The sequence below is a fragment of the Ahaetulla prasina genome, chromosome 2 (assembly GCF_028640845.1).
Source record: "Ahaetulla prasina isolate Xishuangbanna chromosome 2, ASM2864084v1, whole genome shotgun sequence".
Classification (NCBI taxonomy): Eukaryota; Metazoa; Chordata; class Lepidosauria; order Squamata; family Colubridae; genus Ahaetulla; species Ahaetulla prasina.
In genome coordinates this window covers 4,879,803-4,907,507 of record NC_080540.1, presented here as the reverse complement: position 1 = coordinate 4,907,507, position 27,705 = coordinate 4,879,803, and the positions used below count along the sequence as shown (strand labels likewise).

The window sequence follows — 27,705 nt, the reverse complement described above, 5'->3', positions numbered from 1 at the left end:
GGAAAAAATGGATTGACTATATTCAACGTAGATATCAGACTAAGAGTTATCAGACTGTTTTTGAATGATTATGATGTATTATTTTTGATTGCTTTTGGGGGAAGTTAGGAATTGATGATTGTAGGGGTACAATTAAGTTGGGATGAAAATTTTTTAGCATATGTTTGTTTTATTTTTAACTATACCTTGTGCTCGTTCCGGGAAGTCGGGGGGGGGAGGGGGGTTGCGAAGGGAGGGGGGAGGAGGGGGGGAAAGGGGGGGAAAAATTTTGTAAAACTTTTTGAATAAAAAAAAAAAAAAAAGAACGAGTTTAACATCCCTGATAACCACGATGGGGTAGTCACTGAGCCAGACATCCTAGAATGTGAAGTCAAATGAGGCTTAGAAAATCTGAGCAACAACAAAGCTAGTGAAGGTGACAGTATTCCAGCTGAGCTTTACAAAATCTTAAAGATTGCTACACTCAATTTGCCAGCAAATTTGGAAAACTCAACAGTGGCCACAGGATTGGAAAAGGTCAGTTTACATTCCAATTCCAAAGAAATGCAATGAGAAGAAAGGACTCAGTGGAGAAGAGCCTAATGCTGGGAAAATACAACACCAAGTACAAAAATACAACACCAAGTACAAACTTGATGGACATTACCTAACTGACGACCCCCACCCTGTCAAAGATCTTGGAGTTCTCATATCAAATGACCTTAATGCCAAAGCCCACTGCAACTACATAGCAAAAAAGGCCCTAAGAGTTGTAAACCTAATTTTACGCAGCTTCTTTTCAAAAAAACTCTACACTACTAACTAGAGCATACAAAACATTTGCCAGACCTATTCTTGAATACAGCTCATCCGTCTGGAACCCATACCACATCTCTGACATAAACACAATAGAACAAGTCCAGAAATATTTTACTAGAAGAGTTCTTCACTCCTCCGAAAACAACAAAATACCTTATACCGACAGACTTGAAATCCTGGGATTAGAAAATTTACAACTCCGTTGACTTCGACATGACCTGTGTTTAACACACAAAATCATCTATTGCAATATCCTTCCTATAAAAGACTACTTCAGCTTCAATCGCAATATTACAAGAGCAAAAAATAGATTCAAGCTAAATGTCAACCGCTTCAAACTTGATTGCAGAAAATATGACTTCTGTAACAGTTGTTAATGCTTGGAACTCATTACCTGACTCCATAGTCTCTACTCAAAATCCCAAAATCTTCAACCAAAAGCTGTCTACTATTGACCTCACCCCGTTCCTGAGAGGACTATAAGGGGCATGCATAAGAGCACAAATGTGCCTACCGTTCCTGTCCTATTGTTCCCTTCATTATATCCAATTAATATAATTGATGCATAATTTTAATTATATATATATATATATATATTTTCTTCAAGAAAAAAAAATTGAGGGCAAAAGAGGAATGCGATGACAGAGAATGAGGTGGCTGGAGTCCCTGAAGCAGTTGGCATGAGCTTAAATGGACTCCAGAGGATGGTAGAGGACAGGAAAGCCCGGAAGAATCATGGGGTTGCAATGGATCGGACATGACTTCGCAACTAACAACAACCACCCGTTTATAATGATAAACATACTGTTTGTTATGGTATATGCTAATTCAAAGACTTATTGATATTTAGGATTTTACCTGGATTGCAGGAAGTTGGAATCCTTATAGAAAATAAGTAACTTCCTCTTTCTGTATCCACTCCCCAATTTTGCTTTTCCCTCCCTCCCCCTAGTTTCTTCTAGTTCATTCTCCTTTGTTTTCTTGTACTCTATGTTTTTCTAAAATTTAACAAAGCTTACAAACCTTTATATGATTTTCAGGGGTTGAACCACTATGGAAAACTCTTCCAGGGCATAGTGGTTGTTTTCCCATGTGATTTTCCTGATGTCTCACTCAAGCAAAACTTGATTGCACTCTATGCATCTCTGTGGCTTCATTCCTGTATGGACCTTCTGATGGTTTCTAAGGTTTTGTTTTCGGGTAAAACTTTTCCCACTCTCACATTTATAGGGCTTCTCTGCTGTATGGATTCTCTGATGAGCCCGTTGTCGTGTTTCTGTGGGAAAACCGTTCCCACACTCCCCACATTTACAGGGCCTCTCTCCTGTGTGTCCCTTCTGATGTCTCCGAAGTTCAGCAGACTCCATAAATCTTTTTTCACATTCTGGGCCTTGATAGGCTCTGTCTCCAGTGTGAAGACTTTGATGTCAAAATTAGGTGTGACTTTTCAACAAAACATCTCCACATTCTTTTGACTTCACCTTTTATTTATTTATTTATGTTTATTTATTTGTTTATTTATTCAGTATGTTTGTCAAACATGAACAAGGAAGCAAGTACAAGTATAAACAAAACATGAACAATGGAAGCAAATACAGGTATATTGGGAACAGCAAGACAGGGACGGTAGGCACGCAGGTGCACTTATACACACCCCTTTCACGGACCTCTTAGAAATGGGGCGAAGTCCACGGTAGACAGTTTGTGGCTGAAGCTGTGAAGGTTGGAGCAGAGGTGAAATCTAAAATTTTTCCCTACCGGTTCTGTGGGCGTGGCTTAATTGGTGGGTGTAGCTTGGTGGCCAGATGACTGGGTGGGCGTGGCCAATAACAATAAATAATAAAAATAATAAAGTATAAAAAACAATAAGAGGTACCAAAAACCAACTTTCACACTTTACACACACACAACACAACACAACTGACTCACACACAATGTAAAAGTAGCTGCACGTCACACTTCACACAGCCACAAAAAGCTCAAAAACCAACTTTCACTTTACACATATAGAACACAACTGACACACACACACACACACATACAAAATGCCACATACAGCTTTCTGAGATTTTGTGTGTTTGTGTAGTTAGAGTGAAACACTACAAAAACACCAAATCTCAGAAAGCTGCACAAATATTTTATTTTATTTTTTTATTTTATTTTATTGTGGACTTCAATTCCCAGAGTTCCTCAGCCAGCAAAGCCAGCCAGCATTAGTTGATCACTGAGGAAATAGATTAGCTAAGCAATTGATTCTGTCTGAGCTGAAAGTGAAACTGCTTTCGGGCTGGGAAATAAGCCATGCGTTCATCAGTAATCAGGGAAGTGCCTTAGAATCTCTACTCTTACTTGTAGAAAATATGGTCTAACACTACAGAAATAAAATGGAGAATGTGCTACACTTAAAGGCAGAGGAAGAAATGACACAAGAAGCAGCTTAATTGTCTTTAAACAAAATAGACTGGCCACTCTGCTATTCGCGAATTTTAACTATATTAAGAGGATACCAAGAGAATATCTAGAGGCAGAGAAAGAAAGTCAAGAATGGAATGGTTTTTGTGATTTCAGAACCATTCCCCAGATGGCACAGCTTCAAAAAAGGATATTGGATGGCTGACCTCTGATTTAAACATATTAAAGGCCATTTTGTTATAAGATAGCGGCAGAGAAAGAAAGTCAAGAATGGAATGGTTTTGTGATTTCAGAACTATTCCCCAGATTGTATGACAGTTTCAAGAAAGGATTTTGGATGGCTGACCTCAGTTTTAAAGATATTAAAGGCCACTTAGCTCTGCATTCATGTAAGAATAAAAGTGACAACTGTAGAAGAGGAAGGTGGGAATTGAGTTTTGGAAAATTTAATGGGCTATCTTTTTTCTTTTTCTTTTCTTTCTTTCTATCTAAAGAATATGTGAGGAATTTAAAATGTTTAGCGATAAAGCTTCCAAGAGAATAGTAATAATACCTATGCTTCACAATTTTAAGCTGGTTTTGGGTTTTTTTATTGAGAATTGATGATATAGAAATGTATGTTACTTAGAGACACAGGAGGTTGATAAGAGGGAATAGTCTTTGTGATTTCAGGACTAATCCTAAGTATGATGGAAATGTCTATGCGATTGCAGGGCAGCTTTATGGAAAGGTTTTTAGACCGTCTGACCTCTGATTAAAAGTAATCTAGATATGTTTAAATTTGTGGAATTTAAGAAGCTAATAAGAGAATTAAAGGAGGTTTTAGGGAATTTAAATATGGGACTAGACTTCATTTAAATTTTAATGGTATGGAACATGACATTTATTAGAGATGTGCAAAACTATTAATTTAATTTGAATGAAGAAGGAAATATATTGTATAGAATACAACGAGGGATGAAATTTGAAATGGGTTTAAGCATGTACTTGACTGACACTCTGTTCACTATGATGTTTTTTACTATTATGTTTATAAAAAATGAAAAAAATTGCAAAAAAAAAAGATGTATGGTCCAGATGTTTTTACAGTGAAGGAGTTGCAGATTACAGGACAATTTTTTTCTAAAACCAAACTGCTTGTGAGATAGCCGGTTGTTTTTCTCTAGATGGCAGGTGATGGGTTGGTATATAATTGATTCCATGACTTTACAGGTGACGCAACACAGGGAGATTAGTCTGTAATTTTCGACTAGACTAGGGTCCCCTTTTTTAAAGGTTGGTATAACTGTGGCTAGCTACCATAGGTTGGGCAGGGAGCTGGTTTGAAGATACCTCATAGATTGTGCATAGTGACTTGGCTAGGGCAGTTAGCAAGCTTTTTCAAAAAGTAGGCACATAGTCCATCGGGGCCAGTAGATAAGGATGGCTTTAGGTTTTGTAAGGCCGTTTAACATTATCTACTGTAAAATCAATATATAGTAAATCGCTGCAATTTATTATGGTGCAACTCAGTGGTGGGTTGCTACCGGTTAGCCCTGGTTCAGGCGAATCGGTAGCAGTGGTGGCAGGAGGCTCCGCACACCCACCTGGAAGTAATCAAAAACAATCTGCACACTCACAGAAGCTAATGTGTATGTGCAGATAGGGCGCGCCCAAGCGAACCTGTAGCAAAGGTAAGTGAAACCCAACCCTGGTGCAACTAGGAAGTGAGGGACAATGGCCATTGCTGTCAACAAAGACCAAACTGAAAAACGTATTGAAAAGGTTGGCCTTAACAGCATCATTGTTACAGTCTTCCCCTTTAAACCCTTTTAAGGGTGGGATTGTTTTTGAGTCTTTAAGTTTTGCGTTAACAAAATTATAGAAGGCTCAGGTAGACTTTGAGTTTAACAGCGCTTCCTACTGTTTGCAATAGTAGTTGGTACATTTGCCCTTTATCTGGCGGCATAAGGCTTTGTAGCGGCCTTTAAAGTTAGCTACGTAGCCAGTTTTGTCTTCTCGCCAAAGAGATTTTTTCTTCGATTGCAACTTAATTTGTTGTTTTTAGCTTGAGAGGTCATTTTTGTTACGTATAGATTAACGACTCTATTGATTTAGAGTAAAACAGTGTTATAGTCATCTGCAGTTTTTCAACCTGTGAACAGAAAGTGCCAATCAAGGGATGCGAGGTCGGCAGCTATGAGATTATAGTTGGCTTTTTTAAAGTTATCATTTGAAGTACCGTCATTATGACCTGTTTGCAAGGACACAAATTGGGACAATCTATCAAGCTGTGATTACTGTTGGAAAATGGTTCTTTAAGTTGTAAGCCATAAATTGAATTTAAGTATTACAGAAGATGAGATTTAAGCAATTGTTGAGCCTAGTGTTGTCAGTTACCAACTGCTCCAACCACAGAGTCGTAACAGCATTGTACATTTTTGAGTCGACTACCTATTGATAAATTGATGGGAAAAGTGGTTCAAAGAAATGAGACAAAAAGTGTAAGATATCAGGATATGACACTTTATCCATTTATTGTGGTCTACTCTTTCTTTTCCATCAAATGTTTCTTATGCCGAGATTCATGAACTCGTTTTTTGGCACTATCTATGTTTCTATTGTTGAAGCTGGACCATAAAAAAGCCATACCCTTTTCATTTTAAAATCCTCTTATTGCTCAGCAATAACCACTCTTTCATCCAAAGCAAGCAGGCTGAAAATTACAATTTTTAATCAGGGAATCCTAATCATCCTCTTTCTCTTTGGTCTTGAATAGTTTTAAATTAAACTCTTGGTTTTTCTCCTGCCATATAAACTTATATATATCTTCCTGTCATTGGTTATGTGGTGCACCCATTGTCCAGATAGGTATTGTTTAAAACAGAAACATCAGTCTAGTAATATAGTTTCTTTTAATCATAGAACTTCTATAATCAGTGATAATTGTATTTTTTCTCACCTGAACACATCTTTTTCAATACAATTCCATGCCTTATCACAATTATTTTGACACTGAATTTGTATTCTTTGTAACAATATCCAAATGTCTTATTTTTGTATCATTTCTTCTAAATCACTTTTCCTCATCGATTCTATTTTGTCTTCGGTTTTTTTATTTTGGTCAACTTCTTTTCTATTAGCTATTGAACTGAAAACCAGCTAATGAACTAATGACATGAGAATCAGTCGTCAAGCATTTGAATTTTGATCATGTGACAATGGGGATAATGAGAAATGGTCATAGGTTCCTTTTTTCATTGCCACTGTAGCTTTGAATGGTCACTAAATGAACTCTTCTTTTGCTTTTCATGCACTTCCCTTTTTTTAAAAAAATTCTTAGAATCATAGGGCTAGAAGGAAGCTATCACAGAATAACAGAGCTGCAGTCTTCTAGTCCTATCTTCCCTGCCCAAGGCAGGAGTCCTTTAAACAATTTCAGACAATTTCACATTAGATATTAGGTTTTCACAGTCATATCAGATTTCCATATTCAGGTCTTAGAATTAAAAATTTTAAAAATTGTAACAAAATTTAATTTGGCAAGAAAATTTTGCAGCCTATTATTAACAGCAACTGATTGCAAGATTGCAGGTTCAAGTCCCACCAGGCCCAAGGTTGACTCAGCCTTCCATCCTTTATAAGGTAGGTAAAATGAGGACCCAGATTGTCGGGGGGCAATAAGTTGACTTTGTATATAGTATACAAATGGATGAAGACTATTGCTTGACATAGTGTAAGCCGCCCTGAGTCTTCGGAGAAGGGCGGGATATAAATGCAAAAAAAAAAAAAAAAGAAAGAAAATTTCTAAGGAGGCAATTTTAACGGACAAACTCCAGGAGGCAAGATGTTCCAAGTGGCAAGGAAAAGTATTCTCATGTTATACACCTGTAAGGTTTTCCTCCTGTGTGGGGTTTTCATGTGCATCTGAAGATCTGATGATCCGATAAAAATCTTTGCCACATTCTAAGCCCTGATAAAAGTTTCTCTCCAGTAAGAATTCACTGATACCGAAAGAGTATTTTTCCACACTTCAAACATTTGAAGTGCATCTTTCCTATATGGATTAGTGTGATTTTTAAGGGACGATTGACAAGAAAACGCTCTCCCATGATCTAAGAGTTTCTATTCCACCACCCCTTTATGAACTGACTTCTAAGGATTGAACAACTATGACAAACTGTTCTACCATCTGGGCCTATAAGGGTTTTTTCCATGTGATTTTTCTGATGTCTCACTTTTGACATCAGAAAATGTTTGAAAACATTACCGCTTTCTATGCATTTCTATGGCTTCATTCGTGTATGGACCTTTTGATGCCTTGCAAGGTTTTGTTTTTGGGAAAAACATTTCCCACACTCCACACACAGGTATGGCTTCTCCCCCGTGTGGATTCTCTGATGAGCCTGTAGTCGTGTTTCTGTGACAAAACCTTTCCCACACTCCGCACATTTACAGGACCTCTCTTCTGTGTGTCCCTTCTGATGTCTCCGAAGTTCAGCAGACTCCACAAATGTTTTCTCACATTCTGGGCATTGATAAGGTCTGTCTCCAGTGTGAAGTTTCTGATGTCGAATTAGGTGTGACTTGTAGCCAAAACATCTCCCACATTCTGGGCATTGATGGGGTCTTTCTCCGGTGTGAAGTCTCTGATGTTGAATTAGGTGTGACTTTCTGGCAAAACATTTCCCACATTCTGGGCATTTTTCATTTTTCTGCATATGGTTGTAAGGCTTCTCTCCTTTGTGAAGCATCTCATGTTCTCTAAGATAATATTTGCAGTGAAAAGTTTTCTCACATTCCGGACATTTATATTGCTTCTCTAAATGGCTTCTCTGATGCATCACAAGTCCATCTTTCCGGACAAAAGATTTCTCACAGAGTTTGCATTTGTGGGGTTTCTGACCCGTATGGATTTGGCAGTGACTTCTAAGGGTTGATGGACGACCAAATGCTTTTCCACATTCTAAACATTTGAACTTTTTTTCCCTTCTGTGAACATTCTCATGACTTCTGAGATTTTGTATTGTACGGAAAAATCTTCCACATTCAATGCACATAAAGGGCTTCACCCCTGTATGGATGCTCAGATGTTGAGAAAGATTTGACATTTTAAAAAAACATTTATCACAATCCTTACATTTATATAGTTTTTCTCCCGTGTGTGTCCTTTGGTGTCTCCGAAGTGTAGCAGAGTCCACAAATCGTTTCTCACATTCTGGGCATTCATGGGGTCTTTCTCCAGTGTGAATTCTTTGATGTCGAATTTGGTGTTCCCTTCGGAAAAAACGTTTTCCACATTCTGGGCATTCATGGGATCTTTCCCCAGTGTGTGACTCACCTTTATATAATATTTCTCCCCTGTGCATCCTTTGATGCCTCCGTAGTTCAGAAGAATCCACAAATTTTTTCTCGCATTCTGGGCATTGATAAGGTCTGTCCCCAGTGTGAATTCTCTGATGTCGAATAAGGTGTGACTTGTAGCCAAAACATTTCCCACATTCTGGGCACTTTTCATTTTTCTGCATATGGTTGTAAGGCTTCTCGGGCTTCTCTCCTGTGTGAATCCTCTCATGTTTTCTAAGAGAATATTTGCAACGGAAAGTTTTCTCACACTCCGGACATTTATATTGCTTCTCTAAGTGGCTTCGCTGATGCATTAAAAGTGTACTTTTCCGGATAAAAGATTTCTCACACACTGAGCATTTGTGGCATTTCTCACCTGTATGGGCTTGGCAGTGAATTCTAAGGGATGATGAACGAGCAAATGCTTTCCCACATTCCAAACATTTGAACTTTTTTTCCCCTCTGTGAACATTCTCATGATTTTTGAGGATTTGTATTGTACGGAAAAATCTTCCACATTCAATGCACATAAAGGGCTTCACCCCTGTATGGATATTCTGATGTTCAAAAAGATTTGCCTTTAGAGAAAAACATTTATCACAATCCTTACATTTATATAGTTTTTCTCCACTGTGGGTCCTTTGGTGTCTCCGAAGTGTAGCAGAGTCCACAAATCTTTTCTCACATTCTGGGCATTGATAGGGTCTTTCTCCAGTGTGAATTCTCTGATGTCGAATTAGGTGAGACTTTTCACCATAACAGCTCCCACATTCTGGGCAGTCATAGGGTCTTTCTCCGGTGTGAACTTTCATATGTCGAATCTGGTGTTCCCTTCGGAAAAAACGTTTTCCACATTCTGGGCATTCATGGGGTCTTTCCCCAGTGTGTGACTTACCTTTATATAGTATTTCTCCCCTGTGAGTCCTTTGGTGTCTCTGTAGTTCAGAAGAATCCACAAATCTTTTCTCACATTCCGGGCATTGATAGGGTCTGTTCTCAGTGTGAATTCTCTGATGTCGAATTAGGTGTGTCCTTTGAGAAAAACGTTTTCCACATTTTGGGCACTGATAGGGTCTTTCTCCAGTGTGAAGTCTCTGATGTCGAATTAGGTGAGACTTTTCAACAAAACATCTCCCGCATTCCAGGCACTCATGTGGTCTTTCTCCGGTATGAATTCTCTGATGTTGCAGCAAGTATGACTTACTGGAAAAACATTTCCCACATTCTCGGCACGTTTTGCTTTCCTCCTTTGTGTGTGTTTTATTATGTTTGCGAAGAGATGAGCTCCGAGTGAAACATTTTCCATACTCAAAGCATTTATAAGGACTCTGCCCTGTGTGAATTTTCTCATGTTTTCTAAAACATTGTTTATAACAGAAAGATTTCCCACACTCCAGACACTGATAAGGTTTCTCTCTGGTGTGGATTTGTTGATGTTTAAGCAGCTGCGAGGTTTGAGAAAAGCACAGCCCACATTGCACACACTTGCAGGGCTTCTCTTTAGTCGGGCTGTTCTGAGGCCTAGAAAGACGCCGTCTCCCAGGAAATCTTCCCCAGCGCTTCCAGGATTCCTGAGATCTCTTTCCCTGGTGGATTCGCTGATGGGCTCCAAGGTCTGAGCCTTTAGCAAAACGCTCCCCGCACTCTCCGCATTTGTAAGGCTTCAGTCCAGGGTGGCTCTGGAGATGTTTGGCAAAGCTCCACATTCCAGGAAAGGAGTTCCCACAAAGAAAACACAGGTGGGATCCATTCCCCGTATGCAGGTTCCGGTGGATCAAAAGGAGGGACCGGTGAGCAAAGGATTTTCCGCATTTGGAGCATTTCAAGGGTCTCCCCAGATTCCTCTGAAGGGACCTTTGGCCAAAGTGTTCCTCTCTCTGCATAGTTTCTAGAGGTTGTTCACTTCCAGGGCTTTCTATCCCAGGAAACTAACAAGCAGAACTTTGGCCAAAAGGTTGAAAGATGGGCAGGAGGATGAGCTCCAGGACGAGTCTGAAAGCTCAGAAGACGAAACTTCTGGTCCTGGTGACTGAGCCAGATGGGATCCTGCAAACAGAACTTCTTCCAGAGGTTTTCCTGGTGGCATCTGCAGGAAGAAGACAAAAGAAGTGAAGGAGAGAGGAAAGTTTATTTTCTTCAGCTCTCCAAATAGCCCAAACAATAGCTGGAAGAACCCCTACATGAACCCTGGAGGAGGCCCACAGTGCTTTTATTCCCTCCCCGCATAATCAAAGCCATGCTGGGATTCTCCCTGTGGAGCTGGCCTCCCCTTCCCTTTTCTCAGCATGATGAGAAGGATGGCTGATGGAGTCCCTGTTGCTCCCCATTCGTCTACCTGAACTGGGGATGATCCCTGCCTTTTCTTTTTGTTCAGGAGGGGAGGGGTGGTGATGCTACATGATGTGGGACAAACGACAAAGACCTCCCCACACCCAGGATTTATATCTGCCAGGTGAATTATGTACAGAGTACAACCTATGTTAGTATTGATAGACACTGTTCTTTGGGTCAGCACAGATTGAGTATGTCTCCCTCCTAGAATGGCCTCCTCTTGTTGCTTTATAGTTTAGGGAGGATGCAAATACATTGATTGGGGCCAGAAATGAAGTTTGAACACAATAGGGAACAAACAGCTTCCATTTAAAAAAATGATCCTATATATGAACCTAAAGAGGAAGACCGATGGAAGCAGAACACATTTAGAAGAAAACAACAACCGAGAGCAAAGCCTCTCCTTTCTTTCCAATTCACCCCAATGAAGCCCCTCTGGAGCTGAACAATCACTTTCATGTTCTCCCCCTGGAAGGGTATATGCAGTCGCCCACACAAGAGCAGTCTTCAATAGTTTCTAAAAAAGAGGCAAAACCCAACATTTCTGCAACAGGAAGAAAATATCCCAGAGTTTCCTAGAGAAAGAAGGCCAGTGACAGTGACAGACAATTCAATTCTTAGGGGAACAGAAACTATAGTCAATCTAGGCAGGTATGTTTTCTCCTTGAAGCAAAAATCTAAGATGTAACAGAAATAATCAAACCCATGGAGTACTGCCCCTTTCTTCTCCTGCACATGGAAACCAATCACACAAGAATGGAACGGTAGAGAAAAGAAGGATTGGGGGTGACATGATAGGTATTCCTGTATTTGAGGAGCTGCCAAAAAAAGAAGAGGAGGTCAACCTATTCTCCAAAGCACGAAGAGGCAGGACAAGAAAGAATGGATGTGTTGTGTCCGGCAAGCCGCATTGGAATTACTGAAGCGGCATGTGATTGGCTGTGGCGCACGGCAACTATTTTCGCGGGAGTTTCAGTGTTTCTGATTGGCTATTCTGTCGGACAGCGAGCTATATAAAAGCTGTCAGACGAAAGGGTTTCGCTGGTGTTACTTAATGTGTGTGTTGGTTGTTGAATAAAGAGTTCCACATTGTCGCCTCAGTTACTTCCCGACCCAATACACATCAGGATGGAAACAAATCAAGAAGAGAAGCAACCTGGAATTAAGGAGAAACTTCCTAAAAGAGAGGACAGTTAATGAGTGTAGCAACTGGTCTGCAGAAGTTGTGGCTTTTAAGCAAAGAAAGGACAGCCACCCGTCTACTTCAGAGCAAAACTAGGCAAATAATGATTTTTTTCTAGCTTCTACTCAGCTTTGTAGAAAGAAAAGTAAACAATTGAAATACTAAAATAAAAGCAAAGAATATCAATTCGTCTCTATTTAGATGAAGCATAAAGAAAGTGGATCTTTTCTCCGTTGGGAGAAAATGAACTCAATTCAAGCAATTTAACCCTTTCCCCCCCTAAAGAAAACCTCCACTCCCAATTGAAGTACTTTATTACCCCAAAATCCCTCCTGAACCCCTTCAAAGAAAAGCCTTCAAAGAGGCTCCCCAGCCAGCCCCGCATCTACCCAGGACCCTCTCAGGGCTACCTTCCTCCTGGCGGAGAGAAGCCCTCCGGGCAGCCCGAGGGAGAGCAGGAGCCTCACCTGCCCAGAGCTGGGCCCAGGAGCAGCCTTGCCGGGCACCCAGAATTTGCAGAGCCGCCCAAAACGCCGCAAGTGGGGAAACCACACAGAGGGAGGGAGGGAGGGAGGGAGAATGACAGGAGATTCCTAGAGGGGCTCCACGGCGTCTTCTCCCGGCCTTTTCCGGCCCAGTTTCCGCCCTGGGAGTAGGGGGGAGACGCTCTGGCCCCTCCTTCGTCTCCTCCCCCGGAAGAGGCTGCAGTTTCGGTGTCTGTCAAGGGCTGTTATCCCTCGGAGGGAGCTGGGCGAGGCGCCTCTTTCCCGGCCAGGAGCCTTTCCCTCCCTTCCTCCCCACCACCCAAAATTGGGAAGAGGCGACCGGGGATCCTCATTCCCTGCTTCCCCCAAAGTTCGGAGGGACTTGGACGCGGGGCAGGCGACAAGTTTCCCCTTTTCTGCACTTCAGGGCATCCGGAAACACCGTCCCAGAAGCTTTGCTTTCTTGGTGGTTTGCTGACTGGGGTAACTGGTCGCTTTGTATAACTTTCCAAGCCACGATTGAGCAAACCTTCAGAATAACAGAGTTGGAAGGGAGCTCGGAAGTCATCTGGCCCAACCCCTCTGTCCAAGCAAGTGATCCTGTACCATTCCAGACAAGTCCAGTGGTTCCCATACCCCACAGGGGGGCAATTTGATTTTTAAATGGGGGCAATTTGATTTTTAAATGGGGGCAATTTGGAACCTGGTTTAAACCAAGTTAATGGCCTTTTAGGCTTCCTCCGGATGAGTAGGAGTTCACTTTTTGAATAGTAAGAATCATATGTCAAAGGGGGCGGGGGGGGGGGAGGTCAGGATTTTAGAGAGGCTTAGGTGGGGCATGGGCAAAAACAAGGTTGGGAACCACTGGTCTACTCCCTCCTTAAAAGCCTCCACTGACGGAGCCCTCACAACTTTTGGAGGCAAGCTGTTGCTGTGATCAATAGTTCTGTTAGGAAATTGCCCTTAATTCTAGGCTGCATCTCTCCCATCAGTTTTCAGCCATTGCTTCTGCAGCCTTGGATGCTTTGGAAAGTAGGATGTCCCTCTTCTTTGTAACAGCTTCTCAAATATTGGAAGGCCGCCATCCTGTCACTCCTAGTCTCATCCTATCCCTTTCTAGTTCTTCTCTTCCTTCGATTAAACATAATCAGCAACCTTTCCTCTTGTGCTGTAGTCTCCAATTCCCTACTTATCTTTCTTCTTCTTCCCCGCACCCTTACTAGGCTCAACATCATTTTTGTATTCTGATACAAAATGTACAAAACCCCAAAGATGAACTTTAGCCCAATCTGGAATGCTTAAACGAGTTCATAAAGAAACGGTTTGAAATGCTTGGAGGGTTGCAAAGAAACCCCAGGGGTAGGACTGAATTTTAATGAGACTTTTGCCTTGCCTGTTTTGAAAAGAAAAATGATATCGGGGTCAAGATGGATATCAGCTCTTCAAGAGGGACTGAATCACGAAGAAAACTCAGAAGAGTTCTAAAATTCTTACTTTATTGATACAGGCTACATTGACAGAATCTTAAGATCAGAATGAAGGTAGCCATGATATTTGCTGTGACGTTCTATGGAAGAGAAAGTTGGACAAAACAAGGTAGATAGAAAGAGTGTGGCAGTTTCTGAACTTTAAATTTGAAGAACACTATCTAGTCATCTAGTCCAACCCCCCAACTAAGCAAGAGACCTTACACGATTTCTGACAAATGGCAGTCCAATCTTTTCGAGTCTCAAGTGAAGCTCCCACAACTTCTGAAGGGAAGTTGTTCCATTGATTGATTGTTCTCACTGTCAGAAAATTCCTCCTTATTTCCAGGTCGAATCTCTCCTTGATTAGTTTCCATCCATTATTCCTTGTCTGGCCCTCAGATGCTTTGGAAAATAGCTTGACCCCTTCCTCTCTGTGGCAGCCCCTGAGATATTGGAAGACTGCTATCATGTCTCCCCTGGTCCTTCTTTTCACTAGACTAGCCATGCCAGTTCCTGCACCCGTTCTTCATGTGTTTTAGTCTCCAGTCCCCTAATCATTCTGGTGGCTCTTCTCTGCACTCTTTCTAGAGTCTCAACATCTTTTTTTACATTGTGACAACCAAAACTGAATGCAGTATTCCAAGTGCGGCTTTCCCAAGGCATTATAAAGTGGTATTAACACTTCACGTGATCTTGATTCTGTCCCTCTGTTTATGCAGCCTAGAACTGTGTTGGTTTTTTTGGCAGCTGCTGCACACTGCTGGCTCATATCTAAATGGTTGTCCACTAGGACCCCAAGATCCCTCTCGCAGTTACTACTATTGAGCAAGGTATCACATATATGGTACCTGTGCATTTTGGTTTTTTTGCTTAAAAGTAGAACCTTACTTTTTTCACCACTGAATTTCATTTTGTTAGATAGCACCCACTGTTCAAGTCTGTCAAGATCCTTCTGTATCTTAAGTCTGTCTTTTGGAGTGTTGGCTATTCCTGCCAGTTTGGTGTCATCTGCAAATTTTATTTATTTATTTATTTGATTGATATTGCTGCCTATTCACCCATGGCAACTCAAGGCGGCTTACAGAATATAAAAAACCACATTTAAAAAACAGTAAAACTCATAAAAAATCAAATAAATTAATGTAATAAAATCACCACTGATCTCCACCTCCTGCCCCAGTGACAGCCGATCACACGAGCCATTTAATGGGCTCCATTCCACTCTGGGTTCCCCATGCCTGCTGGCAGAAGCAGGTGTTGTGACTGGCTCCCGAGCCTGTTCTCATGGAGGAGGAGGACTCGCAGAGTGAGGGAGAGGAGCCGACAAGGCCTCCCTCTCCAGATCCCTCCTTCCTGGCAACGCTTCAGGTGCTGCCGGAAGGTCAGGAAGAAGGCGTGTCAGAGCCTCCACAGATAGAGGACGAGGAGGATCAATCCTGGATAGACCCTAGGCACTGTTGGCAAGAGGCGTGCGCAGCAGAGGAAGAGGTGTGGCAGGCCCAGAGAGCGCTGAGTCACTAAGCCACACCCCACAGGGGATAAAAGCGGGTGGGGCTGCCATCTGGCTCTTGTGACGGACAAAAGCTACTAAGGGTGAACTGCATCGTGTGAGCTTCAGACAGTTTTTGGATTTAAGGCTTGGATTTTCATGAGTAACTCTTGACCATTTTTTAGTCTCCTGGTTGCTCCAGGGACGGACTGTAAACACGCTGGGTCTTGATAAGAACTTGGCAGGCACTTGGGGAATCGCTGCCAGAACTTTCCTCTGCCAAAGGAAACCAGGCCAACTTGTAAATAAATTGTTGGCAGACATTCTTCGACACGTGTTTTCTTAGGTGAGGTGGAGGGGACAGAACAGCAGGTCTTCAGTGCCTTCTGGAAGAGAATTAGGGTGGGGGCCGTTCTAATCTCTGGGGGAATGATGTTCCAGAGAGGGAGCCACCACGGAGAAGGCCCTTCTTCTGGGTCCCATCAGGTGTATCTCCCTCGGGGATGAGTATTTGATGAGTTCCCCATTTATCCCTTCGTCCAAGTTGTTTATGAAGTTACTGAAGAGTATTGGGCCTAAGATGAAACCTTGTGGCACCCCATTGCTTACTTCTCTCCATGTAGACTTGGACCCATTAAGGAGTACTTGTTGAGTATGGTTTGTCAGCCAGTTGCGAATCCATCTGGTGATGAAGCTATCTATCTCACTTTTTTCTAGCTTACGAAGCAGTAGGTTGTGGTCTACTTTGTCAAATGCCTTGCTGAAGTCTTACGTATATTATATCCACAGTATTTCACAGGTCTATTAATTTAGTCACTATGTTAAAGAATGAAATAAGATTGGTCCTCTCTGGACCTTTTGATGCTTTCTAAGGTTTCATTTTGGGTAAGAGTTTTCCCACACTCCCCACATTTATAGGGCCTCTCCTGTGTGCTTCTTCTGATGTCTCTGAAGCTCAGCGGAATCCACAAATTGTTTCTCACATTCTGGGCATTGATAAGGTCTGTCTCCAGTGTGAAGTTTCTGATGTCGAATTTGACTTGACTTGTCACCAAAACATTTCCCACATTCTGGGCACTTTTTATTTTCCTGTACACACACTTGCTTGAAAAGCTTCTCTCCTTTTCCCGCATTTATAGGGCCTCTTTCCTGTGTACCCTTTCTGGTGTCTCCAAAGTTCAGCAGACTCCACAAATCTTTTTTCACATTCTGGGCCTTGATAGGGTCTGCCTCCAGTGTGAAGTCTCCAATGTCAAAATTAGGTGTAACTTTTCAACAAAACATCTCCACATTCTTTTGGCTTCACCTTGTATTTATTTATTTATGTTTATTTATTTATTTATTCAATATGTTTGTCACATGCACAAGGAAGCAAGTACAAGTATAAACAAAACATGAACAATGGAAGCAAATACAGGTATAATGGGAACAGCAAGACAATTTTATACACAATGCTTAGATCAGACCGCAGTCATCGCAGTTCCAGATTGTCGAGGCCCAGGATTTCTAGCCTGGTGGTGTAGGGGATTTTATTGTGAGCAGAGAAGTGCAGTACTCATCTTGTGAAATACTTCTGGACCTGCACGATTGTTTTAATGTCCAATAGGGATTCCAAACAGGTGAATAGTATTCAAGAATTGGTCTGGCAAAGATTTTATATGCTCTAGTTAACAATACAATATAATCAGAAGAGAAGCTTCGCAAAATTAAGTTAACAATTCTTAATGCTTTTTTGGCAATGCTGTTACAGTGGGCCTTAGATCATTAGAAATGAGTACTCCTAGGTCCTCTCAAAGTGAGAGTCATGTCTGAGATCGGTATCGCCTAACCTGTATTTGGTGTTCTGAGTTTTTTTGCCAATGTGTAGGACACAGCATTTATGAATCTAGATTTGGAGCTGCCAATTATGCGACCATTTAGACACATAGTCAAAGTCACTTTGCAGTATGGCAGCATTGCCAGTGGTATTAAATAATTTTATGTCGTCAACGAAGAGGATGCAGTTGCTTTTAATTTGATCATGCAGATCGTTGATATAAGGCAGAATGTGGGTCTTAAGATGCTGCTTTGGGGGACTCCCCTGTTAACTAATTTTGACTATTTGTTGCCTGTTGGACAGGAACGTGGCTATCCATGTGCAGGGATCTGGAGATGCCGTAAGAACTTAGTTTTGGCAGTAGTTTGTCGTGCACTACTGAATCAAAGGCTTTACAGAAGTCTATGTAAATTGCATTTACTGCTTTACCCTGATCAAGATGTATGATCCAGATGTTTTTACAGTGTAGGAGTTGCAGATTATAGGACAATTTTTTTCTAAAACCAAACTGCTTGTGAGATAGCAGGTTGTTTGTCTCTAGGTGACAGGTGATGGATTGGTTTATAACTGATTCCATGACTTTACAGGTGATGCAACACAGGGAGATTAGTCTGTAATTTTCGACTAGACTAGGGTCCCCTTTTTTAAAGATTGAGCCTCTGGTGGGCCTTAGTCAACGGACTAAGTCTGTCTGTTATTAATACAGCTGTTTGCAATTACTGCAAGTTCAAGTCCCACCAGGCCCAAGGTTGACTCAGCCTTCCATTCTTTATAAGGTAGGTAAAATGAGGACCCAGATTGTTGGGGGCAATTAAGTTGACTTTGTATATAATATACAAATGGATGAAGACTATTGCTTAACACATTGTAAGCCGCCCTGAGTCTTCGGAGACGGGCGGGATATAAATTCAAAAAAACAAAAACAAACTGTGGCTAGCTACCATAGTTTGGGCAGGGAGCTGGTTTGAAGATACCTCATAGATTGTGCATAGTAACTTGGCTACCTCAGTAGCAAGCTTTTTCAAAAAGTAGGCACATAGTCCATCGGGGCCAGTAGATAAGGATGGCTTTAGGTTTTGCAGTGCCATTTAACATTATCTACTGTAAAATCAATATATAGTAAATTGCTACAATTTGTTATGGTGCGACTCAGTGGTGGGTTGCTACCGGTTCGCCCCAGTTCAGGCGAATCGGTAGCAGTGGTGACGCTCCACCCACCTGCCTGGAAGTAAACAAATACTATCTGTGCATCCACAAAAGCTAATGTGTATGTGCAGACAGTGTGCGCCCAAGCGAACCTGTAGCAAAGGTAAGTGAAACCCAACCCTGGTGCAACTAGGAAGTGAGGGATAGTGGCCATTGCTGTCACCAAAGATCAAGCTGAAAAATGTATTGAAAAGGTTGGCCTTAAGAGCATCATTGTAACAGTCTTCCCCTTTAGACCCTTTTAAGGGTGGGATTGTTTTTGAGTCTTTAATTTTTGCGTTAAAATTATAGAAGGCTCAGGTAGACTTTGAGTTTAACAGCGCTTCCTACTGTTTGCAATAGTAGTTGGTACATTCACCCTTTATGTGGTGGCATAAGGCTTTGTAGCAGCCTTTAAAGTTAGCTACGTAGCCAGTTTTGTCTTCTCGCCAAAGAGATTTTTTTCTTGGATTGCAACTTAATTTGTTCTTTTTAGCTTTAGAGGTCATTTTTATTACATTTAGATTAACGACTCTATTGATTTAGAGTAAAAAAGTGTTATAACAGTCATCTGCAGTTTTACAACCTGTGAACAGAAAGTGCCAATCAAGGGATGCGAGGTCAGCAGCTATGAGATTATAGTTGGCTTTTTTCAAGTTATCATTTGAAGTACCGTAATTAGGACCCTGTCTGCAAGGACACAAATTGAGACAAAAATCTATCAAGCTGTGATCGCTGTTGGAAAATGGTTCTTTAACTTGTAAGCCATAAATTGAATTTAAGTATTACAGAAGATGAGATCTAAGCAATTTTTGAGCCTAGTGTTGTCCATTACCAATTGCTACAACCACAGAGTCATAACAGCATTGTACATTTTTGAGTTGACTACCTGTATTGACAAATTGATGGGGAAAGTGGGAAATGAGACAAAAAGTGTAAGGTATCAGGATATGATACTTTATCCATTTATTGTGGTCTACTCTTTCTTTTCCATCAAATGCTATTGAATTGAAAACCAGCTAATGAACTAATGACATGCGAATCAGCGGTCAAGCATCTGAATTTTGACCATGTGACAATGGGGATGCTGAGAAATGATCATAGGTTCCTTTTTTCAGTGCCACTGTAACATCGAATGGTCATTAAATGAACCCTCCATTTGCTTTTCATCCATTTCCCTTTTTCTTTTTAAATTCTTAAATTATTTCAGACAATTTTACATTAGATCAGGGATAGTCAACCTTTTTATACCTACTGCCCACTTTTGTATCACTGTTAGTAATAAAATTTTCTAACTGCCACAGTAATGCGCTATGTATCGTCGTCTGTGCATGCCTCTTCTGCATTGTGGATTGGGGGGGGGCGCCGGCTACCAGCTCTGCTCTGTTACAGCTGGGTGGTGTGGGGGGAGATGTGCAAGCTATTCTGGGATGAGGCTCTTTTGTTTGCAGTCGCATTATAGCGCCATTTAGTTTCACTTACGTAACGTGAACTAAATTTATGCGTGGGCGATACAAATAGTATATTTTCAGAAATTTAAATTGTCACGGGGAATTTTATGAAAACCTAATGAAAATGTTTTTAAATAATGCTAGGAACATTTTTTTAAAAGTCAATTAAATTAAAAAAAGGAAAGTGCTTCAGTATCGGACAAAACCCCTACCGCCCACCATGAAAGCTGGAATGCCCACTAGTGGGCAGTAGGGACCAGGTTGACTACCACTGCATTAGATATTAGGTTTTCACAGTTATATCAGATTTTCATATTCATGTCTTAAAATTAAATTTTTTTAAAATTGTAACAAAATTTAACTTGGCAAGAAAATTTCGAAGGAGGCAATTTTAATGGACAAACTCCAGGAGGCAAGATGTTGCAACTGGCAAGGAAAAGTATTCTCATGTTATACACCTGTAAGGTTTTCCTCCTGTGTGAGTTATTCATGTGCATCTGAAGATCTGATGATCCGATAAAAAACTTCACCACATTCTAACCCCTGATAAAAAGTTTCTCTCCAATAAGAATTCACTGATGCTGAGAGAGTATTTTTCCAGGTAAACCATACATCACACTTCAAAGATTTAAAATGCATCTTTCCTATATGGATTAGAATGTGATTTTTAAGGGACGATTGACAAGAAAACGCTCTCCCATGATCTGAGAGTTTCTATTCCCCCCCACTTTATGAACTGACTTCTAAGGGTTGAACAACTATGACAAACTGTTCTACCATCTGAGCCTATAAGGGCTTTTTCTATGTGATTTTTCTGATGTCTCACTTTTGAGCAAAACATTACCACACTATGCATCACTATGGCTTCACTCGCGTATGGACCTTTTCATGCCTTGCAAGGTGTTGTTTTTGGGAAAAACATTTCCCACACTCCACACACAGGTATGGCTTCTCCCCTGTGTGGATTCTCTGATGAGCCCGTAGTCGTGTTTCTGTGGGAAAACCTTTCCCACACTCCCCACATTTACAGGGCCTCTCTCCTGTGTGTCCCTTCTGATGTCTCCGAAGTTCAGCAGACTCCACAAATCTTTTCTCACATTCTGGGCATTGATAAGGTCTGTCTCCAGTGTGAAGTTTCTGATGTCGAATTAGGTGTGATTTGTAAGCAAAACATCTCCCACATTCTGGGCATTGATGGGGTCTTTCTCCGGTGTGAAGTCTCTGATGTTGAATTAGTTGTGACTTTCTGGCAAAACATTTCCCACATTCTGGGCACATTTCATTTTTCTGCACAGGCTTGTAAGGCTTCTCTCCTTTGTGAATCCTCTCATGTTTTCTAAGATAATATTTGCAACGAAAGGTTTTCTCACACTCCGGACATTTATATTGCTTCTCTAAGTGGCTTCGCTGATGCATAATAAGTGTATCTCTCCGGTTAAAAGATTTCTCACACACTGAGCATTTATGGCATCTCTCACCCGTATGAGTTTGGCAGTGAATTCTAAGGGTTGATGAACGACCAAATGCTTTCCCACATTCTAAACATTTGAACTTTTTTTCCCCTCTGTGAACATTTTCATGACTTCTGAGGATTTGTTTTGTACGGAAAAATCTTCCACACTCAATGCACTGATAGGGCTTCACCCCTGTATGGATACTCTGGTGTTGAAAAAGAGTTTCCTTAAAAGAAAAACTTTTATCACAATCCTTACATTTATATAGTTTTTCTCCACTGTGGATCCTTTGGTGTCTCCGAAGTGCGACAGAAGTCACAAATCGTTTCTCACATTCTGGGCATTGATAGGGTCTTTCTCCAGTGTGAATTCTCTGATGTCGAATTAGGTGAGCCTTTTCACCGTAACAGCTCCCACATTCTGGGCACTCATAGGGTCTTTCTCTGGTGTGAAGTTTCGTATGTCGAATTTGGTATTCCCTTCGGAAAAAACGTTTTCCACATTCTGGGCATTCATGGGGTGTTTCCCCAGTGTGTGACTTACCTTTGTATAGTATTTCTCCCCTGTGCTTCCTTTGGTGTCTCCGCAGTTCAGAAGAATCCACAAATTTTTTCTCGCATTCTGGGCATTGATAAGGTCTGTCCCCAGTGTGAATTCTCTGATGTCGAATTAGGTGTGTCCTTTGGGAAAAATGTTTTCCACATTTTGGGCACTGATAGAGTCTTTCTCCAGTGTGAAGTTTCATATGTCGAATTAGACATGACTTGTAGCCAAAACATCTCCCACATTCTGGGCACTGATAAGGTATTTCTCCAGTGTGAATTCTCTGATGTCGAATTAGGTGTGACTTACATTTATACAGTTTTTCTACCCTGTGCGCCCTTTGGTGTCTCTGAAGTTCAGAAGAATCCACAAATCGTTTCTCACATTCTGGGCATTGATAGGGTCTTTCCCCAGTGTGAAGCCTCTGATGTCGAATTAGGCTTGACTTTTCACCAAAACATCTCCCACATTCCGGACATTCATGGGGTCTTTCCCCAGTGTGAATTCTCTGATGTTTCAGCAGGCATGATTTGCTGGAAAAAGATTTTCCACATTCTCGGCATGTTTTGCTTTCCTCCTTTGTGTGTAGTTTATTATTATGTTTCCAAAGAGATGAGCTCCGAGTGAAACGTTTTCCACACTTGAAGCGTTTATAAGGACTCTGCCCTGTGTGAATTTTCTCATGTTTTCTAAATAATTGTTTATAACGGAAAGATCTCCCACACTCCAGACATTGATAAGGTTTCTCTCTGGTGTGGATTTGCTGATGTTTAAGAAGCTGTGAGGTTTGAGAAAAGCACAGTCCACATTGCACACACTTGCAGGGCTTCTCTTCAGTTGGGCTGTTCTGAGGCCTAGAAAGACGCCGTCTCCCAGGAAATCTTCCCCAGCGCTTCCAGGATTCCTGAGATCTCTTTCCCTGGTGGATTTGCTGATGGGCTCCAAGGTCCGATCCTTTAGCAAAATGCTCCCCACACTCCCTACATCTATAAGGCTTCAGTCCAGGGTGGCTCCGGAGATGTTTGGCAAAGCTCCACATTCCAGGAAAGGAGTTTCCACAAATGAAACACAAGTAGGATCCATTCCCCATGTGCATCTTCCGGTGTATCAAAAGGAGGGACCGGTGACCAAAGGATTTCCCGCATTTGGAGCATTTCAAGGGTCTCCCCAGATTCCCCTGAGGGAGCCTTTGGCCAAAGTGTTCCCCCCTCTGCATAGTTTCCAGAGGCTGCTCACTTCCAGGGCTTTCCAACCCAGGAAACTCGAACAAGCAGAACTTTGGCTAAAAGGTTGGAAGATGGGCAGGAGGATGAGCTCCAGCACAAGTCCGAAAGCTGAGAAGACTAAATCTCTGGTCCAGGTGACTGAGCCAGATTGGATTCTGCAAGCAGAACTTCCTCCAAAGGTTTTCCTGGTGGCACCTGCAGGAAGAAGATAAAAGAAATGAAGGAGAGAGGAAGGTAGCCCAAACAATAGCTGGAACACCCCCTATATGAACCCTGGAGGGGCCCCCCCAAAGCTTCTATTCCCTCCCTGCAGAATCAAAGCCATGCTGGGATCCTCCCTGTCAAGCTGGCCTCCTCTTTTTTAGCACAATGAGAGGGATGGCTGACATCCCTTTTACCACCCATTTGTCTGCCTTGACCCGGGACTATCCCTGCCTTTTCCTTTTGCTCGGGTGGAGGGCGGGGGGATGTTGATGCTACATGATGTGAGACAAACTGCAAAGACCATCCCCCCCATAGCATTTATATGTGCCTGGTAGATCTAATTATGTACAGAGTACAATCCATTTTGGTATTCATAGACACTGTTCTTTAGGTCAGGGGTCTCCAACCTTGGTCCCTTTAAGACTTGTGGACTTCAATTCCCAGAGTTCCTCAGTCAGCTTTGCTGGCTGAGGGACTCTGGGAGTTGAAGTCCACAAGTCTTAAAGGGACCAAGGTTGGAGACCCCTGCTTTAGGTCAGTACAGATTGAATATGTCTCCCTCCTAGAATGGCCTCCTATTGTTGCTTTATGGTTTAGGGAGGATGTAAATACATTGATTAGTCCCAACAATGCAGTCTGAACACAATAGGGAACAAACGGCTTCCATTAAAAAAAATTGACCCTATATATGAACCTAAAGAGGAAGACCAATGGAAGCCTATCACTTTTAGAAAAAAAACAACAACCGAGAGGAAAGCCCCTTCTATCTATCCAATCCATTCCAATGAGGACCCTCTGGAACTGAACAATCACTTTCATGTTCTCCCCCTGGAAGGGAATATGCAGTCGCCCACAAAAGAGCAGTCTTCAATAGTTTCTAAAAAAGAAGCAAAACCCAGCATTTCTGCAACTGGAAAAAAATATCCCAGAATTTCCGGGGGAAAGAAGGCAAGTTTCAGTGACAGGCAATTCAATTCTTAGGGGAACAGAAACTAGTCTGCAGAGCAGATAGTTGATCTTGGCATGTATGCTATCTCCCTAAAGCAAAAATCAAAGATATCACAGAAATAATCAAACATGGAGTCCAATAACACAACTGAAAAGGGCGGATGTGGTTCCCATTTTCAAGAAAGGAAGAAAGAAAGAAAAAAGAAAGACTCAGGAAACTACAAACCAATCAGCCAAACAACAATACCTGGAAAAGAATAAAAAGATAGATCTGCAAATATCTAGAAACAAAGTTATAATTAAAAGACATTATGGGTTTGTGAAAAAGAGATCATGACAAACCAATCTTATTTCCTTCTTTGACAAGAATGGTTGGTCTAGATTCTAAAGAAAAGGATTAGAGGTGGAATGATAGTTATTCCAGTATTTGAGGGGCTGCCACAAAGAAGAGGAAGTCAACCTTAATAAATATTCAGTGGGTTTGCTGTTACTGGGCACAGTAACTGAGGCGAGGCGATTCTCAATAACAACGTTTATTGGCAACTTCCTCTGAGGAAAAACTCCACAACAAAAAACATCAACACGTGCGCCTTTTTTCAGCCTTTTATACTCGACTGTCAAAAGAACAGCCAATCAACAATAGCCTAATTGCCGGGCCAGCCACTAGGGGGAGCTGATCTGGGGGAGAGGGGCTCAGAACACAACAAACCTATTCTCCAAAGCACCAGAAAGCAGGACAAGAAACAGTGGATGGAAACAAATCAAGGTGAGAAGCAACCTGGAATTAAGGAGAAACTTCCTAACAGTGAGGACAGTTAATGAGTGTAGCAACTGCTCTGCAGAAGTTGTGGCTGCTCCAACCCTGGAGGCTTTTAAGCAAAGAATGGAGAGCCACCAGTCAGAAATGGTACAGGGTCTCCTGCTTGAGCAGGGGGCTGGACTAGAAGACCTCCAAGGGTCCTTCCCACCCTATTCTGATGGATAAAAGCCACCAACGAGGGGTTAACACATCACAGCCTCCTTCAGAGGAAAACGAGGCAAATAATGATTTTTTTCCAGATTATACCCAGCTTTGTAGAAAGAAAAGTAAACAACTGAAATACTAAAATAAAAGCAAAGAATATCAATTCTTCTCTATTTAGATGAAGCAGAAAAAAAGTGGATCTTTTCTCCGTTGGGAGAAAATGAACTCAATTCAAGCAATTTAAACCCTTTCCCCCCCTAAAGAAAACCCTCCACCCCAACTGAAGTACTTGATTACCCCATAATCCCTCCTGAACCCCCTCAATGAAAAGACCCCTTTGCCCTCCGTGGGGCGGGGCTTCCCCCCTTTTGCCCAGAGGCTCCCCGGCCAGTCCCGCATCCACCCAGGACCCTCTCAGAGCTACCATCCTCCAGGCGGGGAGAAGCCCTCCGGGCAGCCCGAGGGAGAGCGGGAGCCCCACCTGCCCGGAGCGGAGCCCAGGAGCAGCCTTGCCGGACACTCAGAATTTGCACAGCCTCCCAAAACGCCACAAGTGGGGAAACCACAGAGCAGGAGGGAGGAAGAATGACAGGAGATTCCTAGAGAGGCTCCACGGAGGTTTCTCTCCGCCTTTTCCGGCCTTGTTTCTTCCCTGAGAGAGTGTGAGGGAGAGGGAGGGGAAAGCTTCCGGCATTCCTTCCTCTCCTCCCCCGGGAGCCGCTGCAATTTCAGTGCCAGGGAAGCGCCGCTTCCCCCTCGGAGGGCGCTGGGCGCGCCGCCTCTTTCCCGGCCGGGCAGAGTCCAGAGAAGCCGGGAGCTTTTTCCTCCCTCCCTGCCTTCCCCCCAGGATTGGGAAGAGGCGACGGGGGATCCCCGCTCTCTGCTTCCCCCAAAGTTTGGGGGACTTGGAGGCGGGTCTGTGCGCTAGGATCCCTCATCCGTCCCCTGGCAAGGCTGGGACGGCTGGGGACGATGGGCTCCGTAGTAGGGAGGCGGGTGAGATAGGGAGGCCGAAGAGGCTGAGATGATGGATCGGGGACGTGGCTTCCGCAGGGACCCAGACCGGCATTAAACGAGGATCGCCCACCAGCCCTGGAAGTCAGCCAAGCCCTCCGTTCCTTGCCCTGCAGGAGAGGCCGCCCTGTGGAGGCGGGAGGCAGGAAACCTCCCTCCTTCTCCCACTAGGTGCAAAGGGCGACTTCCATTCCCTGCCTTCCTTGCCCTTCGTTCCTTCCCGGCTCCACTCAGGGGCTCCTTTTCCCTGGGGAGTTGTGGGAAAACGGAGAACTGGGAGGTGGGAACAGGTAGTAGATGGAGCCACGTGACCCACATGGAGCAGAGCTTGGATGGGAGGGCTCTTTGCCAGTTGTAGAAAATAGGCTACAATTTTCCTTTATTGTGCACCTCAGAGCATCGGGAAAGACCACCCCAGGAAATCTCTCTTTAATTCTAGGCTGCATCTCCCCTTGATGAGTTTCCAGCCATTGCTTCTTATTCAGCCTTCAGGTGCTTTGGAAAGTAGGTGGTGCCCCTGATCTTTGCAACAGTTCCTCAAATATTAGAAGTCTGCCATCCTCTCACTCCTACTTCTCTTCCTTCGAGTAGACATAATCAGTTCTGATGCAACCTTTCCTCTTATGTTGTAGCCTCCAGTCCCCTACTTATCTTTCTTCTTCTTCTTCCCTGCACCCTTAGGCTCAATATGCGATACAAAATGTACAAAACCCCAAAAATGAACTTTAGCCCAATCTGGAATGTTTAAACGAGTTCATGAATAAATGGTTTGAAACATTTGGAGGGTTGCAAAGAAACCCCAGGGGTAGAACCTAAATTTAACGTGACTTCGCCTTGCCTGTTTTGGAAAGAAAGACGTATATCAGCTTTTCAAGAGAGGCTGAATCAGGCAAGAAAACCCAGAAGAGTTCTAGAATTCTAATTTTATTTATATATTTATTTACATGTTATTTTCGGCGTAGTCACGCAAATAACCTGGGCGTCTCTAGTTCTTTCTGACCTGCGGTTCAGTTCTGGGTGGTGTTTGAGCTGGTCGGAGGGCTGTTTTCTCCTCCTGCTCTTTCTCTGGGCCATCGGGCTCTGGATTATCGGCCGACTCTTTTCTTGGCCCTCCGGCCTTGGATTAATTTTGGAACTTTCCTGCTGCTTCCCCTCGGGGACCTGATGGCGTCGCTGGAACTCTGGGACCTCAGCTAAGTCTTGCGCCTCCCGGGTCATTGTCAGCTGTGGATTCAAAGTGGTATTGGTCATTACCTGTCTCTGTTGGTTGGTTTGGTCAGTTATTCGTTTCCTTAACTGATCTATGTGGCGCCGCCACTCGGTTGTCTGGTAGCTCTACCACGTCGATTTTGGGCCTGTTACTTTTATTGTTGTCCTGACCAACTCGGGCCGTCCCCATAGTTTGGGC

General features: G+C 42.6%; 2 protein-coding genes across 4 annotated transcripts; both read right to left on the bottom strand.

Annotated features, from left to right (window-relative positions):
• Positions 1–2,197: 2,197 nt before the first annotated feature.
• On the bottom strand, positions 2,198–12,586 carry LOC131192663 (zinc finger protein 850-like). Of its 2 annotated transcripts, none has more exons than XM_058172024.1 (2): positions 12,517–12,586; positions 2,198–10,621 (listed from the first exon to the last, which is right to left on the bottom strand). In XM_058172024.1, exon 2 carries the CDS (start codon positions 10,416–10,418, stop codon positions 7,476–7,478), a length of 2,943 nt encoding a protein of 980 aa, XP_058028007.1. In that variant the 5' UTR covers positions 10,419–10,621; positions 12,517–12,586; the 3' UTR covers positions 2,198–7,475. The 2 variants fall into 2 exon arrangements, with proteins under 2 accessions (XP_058028007.1, XP_058028009.1); XM_058172026.1 differs by lacking the exon at positions 12,517–12,586 and adding an exon at positions 12,460–12,472.
• Positions 12,587–16,161: 3,575 nt separating this feature from the next.
• LOC131192688 (zinc finger protein 260-like) lies at positions 16,162–25,854 on the bottom strand. 2 transcript variants are annotated; one of them, XM_058172088.1, is made up of 2 exons: positions 25,765–25,854; positions 16,162–23,362 (listed from the first exon to the last, which is right to left on the bottom strand). In XM_058172088.1, the coding sequence occupies exon 2, from the start codon at positions 23,155–23,157 to the stop codon at positions 20,803–20,805; it is 2,355 nt and encodes a 784-aa protein (XP_058028071.1). In that variant the 5' UTR covers positions 23,158–23,362; positions 25,765–25,854; the 3' UTR covers positions 16,162–20,802. The 2 variants fall into 2 exon arrangements, with proteins under 2 accessions (XP_058028071.1, XP_058028070.1); XM_058172087.1 differs by having other exon boundaries at positions 25,708–25,834.
• Positions 25,855–27,705: the final 1,851 nt, after the last annotated feature.

Coding starts and splice junctions, on each gene's coding strand:
- LOC131192663 (XM_058172024.1), bottom strand. CDS start 10,418: ATGCAGAGAGAGGAACACTTTGGCCAAAGGTCCCTTCAGAGGAATCTG.
- LOC131192688 (XM_058172088.1), bottom strand. CDS start 23,157: ATGCAGAGGGGGGAACACTTTGGCCAAAGGCTCCCTCAGGGGAATCTG.